Source organism: Cryptotermes secundus, unplaced genomic scaffold, assembly GCF_002891405.2.
Source record: "Cryptotermes secundus unplaced genomic scaffold, Csec_1.0 scaffold4988, whole genome shotgun sequence".
Taxonomy (NCBI): domain Eukaryota; kingdom Metazoa; phylum Arthropoda; class Insecta; order Blattodea; family Kalotermitidae; genus Cryptotermes; species Cryptotermes secundus.
The window spans coordinates 22,865-25,600 of NW_019740006.1; the positions used below are offsets into that span (position 1 = coordinate 22,865).

Below are 2,736 nucleotides of genomic sequence, written 5' to 3' on the forward strand. Positions count from 1 at the left end.
GAAATTATTACGTAAATCATCAAAAATCTGCTAGAATTCCCAAAATTAGGGTGAAATCTTTCACAAACTAACTGATATATTATATTAAGTTGAAATCGAGAAAGAATTGTATGTTAAATTTATTTGAATTTGGATTACGAAAGTCGAAATAATTTTGGTAATCATTAAATTATCATAAAATCCTTTAAAATTTTATTAAAATTAATTAATCCTTAAATATTGTCAAACAATTGAATAGATTTCCTTAAATAAAAAGTGGAATCTTTGACAATATGTTGAAATTCTTTATATTAAATTGAAATCTGTAAAAATTCTTGGTCAAAATTTCTTAAAATTGTTGAACCTTTTCAAAACCTGTTTTATACCCGTTAAGTTTATCATAATATCAATCAGAATTGACTTAAATTTCCCTAATGTAATGTAGAAATCGTCAATAATTTGGACAGAATTCCATTTAATAAGAAGAAATCTTTCACATATTGTCTGTAATTCCTTATATAAACGTGAAATGGTCAAAGAATATTCGGAAATAATCATTTTAAAATATTTTGAATTCTGTCATAATTTATATAAATTCTATTAATTAATTTAAAATTACTAAACATTTTATTAAAATTCATTAAATAATATAGTAATTATAAGATNTCTGTCAAACGGGGCACACTGTTGTCCGACGCATGTCGACCCGGCACTTTATGTTCAACGGCACTCGCGTATTTCAAGAAAAGTCCCTCAACCAACTCAATTCTGAATGACAACTGATCTATATTTTTTCCTGTGTTACTCTTATATATTATCAGCGCATTCAGAACTGAGGTGTTCAGGAGCCTGCGAAATAGCTTCATGTACCACTTGTTCATTTTTTTCCTCTCAATCAAATAGGAGTGGAGGAGTTGGTCCTTCAAATCAACACCTATCATTGATTTATTGTAGTCCAACACTGAAACAGGCTTCACCACTTCTTTGCCTCTGATTGTCACAGTCCTGGTGTCGTGACTATGATAGGTGGAGATCATAGTCACGTTTTTTTTGTCGTGCCATTTTGTGATGGAGACAGGTCCACAATGCTGTGCCACGATTTCGCCTTTTTTAAGTTTTGTGTTTTTCACTTGCGGTGGCACATTCTTGCGGTTCAAATTGAGCGTCCCAACACAGTCGGTCTTGTATGTGATTTTCAGCGTTCTGGCTAGAAATGGTGAATTATAATAATTGTCCATCCAGACAGTCCGGCCTTGTTTCAGCAGAGGTTCTACGAGTTGGAGAACAATAGATGTTGGTTTGTTCATTTCAGGTGTGAGCAATGGGGAGTCCAGTTTTGTATCTTTTCCTGTATATACCAGGAAGGACCATAAATAGCCCGTGGCGGAGTCACAGAGTTCATAAGTTTTTATTCCAAACTTGGAAGCCTTGAGAGGGAGGTATTGTTTGAAAGACAGACGGCCTTTCCAAAGTGTTAATGATTCATCAACTGAAATATTTTGGCTTGGAAGATAGATTTCCTGGAATTTTTTGTTCAGATGTGAAATTAACGGGAAAATTTTGAAAAGTTTTTGTGGGCCTTGATAAGTGCTCATGGTTTCGTTGTCAACGAAATGCAGAAATTTACAGATTAGTTCTAATCTGTTCCGACTAATAATGTCTCTAAATCCTGGTGTGGACATTATTCGTCTTGTTGAAAAGTATGATCTAAGGGTAGGTTTCTGAATAATTCCCATTAGCATAAACAGACCCAGTAGAACATAAATCTCTCCCTCCGTCACAGGCTTCCATGCCCTAGCCGGCGATCTCACAGGCAGATCACGCCCGCGTAGGAATTGCTCTGCATATCTGTTTGTTTCGGTAACAATTTGGTTCACCATCTGTTTATCAAAAAATAATTCGAATACGTCCACAATTTCGACCACATTTAGTGCGCCACCTTGCGGTCCAAAACTACCCGTGAAATGTTCACGTTGTCCTTGATAATTTCCCATACTCTCCCAAACGAAAGCTTGCGTAGAAACTTCATCGTCGTCACTGACATCGTGTATCACACTGTCAAGCAACGCGCGATCGTCTAAGTCGACATCTGTGTCACGTTCCGACTCTGAAGCCGAAATTTCTTCCTCCGAACTGGTGTGAAGAAGAAGTTCTAATTCTTCGTCATGCAACGCAGCTGATCGGCTCCTACTTGTGCTGGCCATGGCTAAGGTCAAACTGCCTGATTCTATTTATAGAACAAAGGGAATGCCTATAGCGAACTGTTTAGAGTAGAGCACACAGCCAGTCATAATAAACTTCTTTCAGATGTCAACACTGCGCCTCATAAAAGAACACGTGGTCCACAGTTACTAGTGGTTCGAAATTCTAATGAAGTAGCAGCACTAAACAAAGTCTCGTTGAAAGGTCTCGACTGCTCATATGAACCAACATTTCAATTACTTCGTTAGTATTCCCAGAGATGGAAACATATAGACGGAAATAGAGCGCTGTACTCGGAGAGTTACAAAACTTCTTCAAAGAATTCAACTGTAATAAAAATACCGCGCGAAGTTCAAAGTGGGACGACGACTATACGAAATGATAGCTTGAAATTTCCTCTTCAATTATATACAATCAGAATTTTTTTACGTGAAAAATAACAGTTTAAAAGACGAGCTCAAACAGCGCTACTACCGAGGCCATGCATAGCACCGAGTTGGGCGACAGGTTTAAATAACCATGTCGGTGCAGGACACCGAGGTTGGCATTGAAGGA

General features: G+C 37.1%; 1 protein-coding gene across 1 annotated transcript; it reads right to left on the reverse strand.

The window, feature by feature from the left end:
- Positions 1–635: 635 nt before the first annotated feature.
- Positions 636–2,736, reverse strand: LOC111872273 (piggyBac transposable element-derived protein 4). Its single transcript, XM_023865987.2, has one exon. It carries the CDS (start codon positions 2,181–2,183, stop codon positions 636–638), a length of 1,548 nt encoding a protein of 515 aa, XP_023721755.1. The 5' UTR covers positions 2,184–2,736.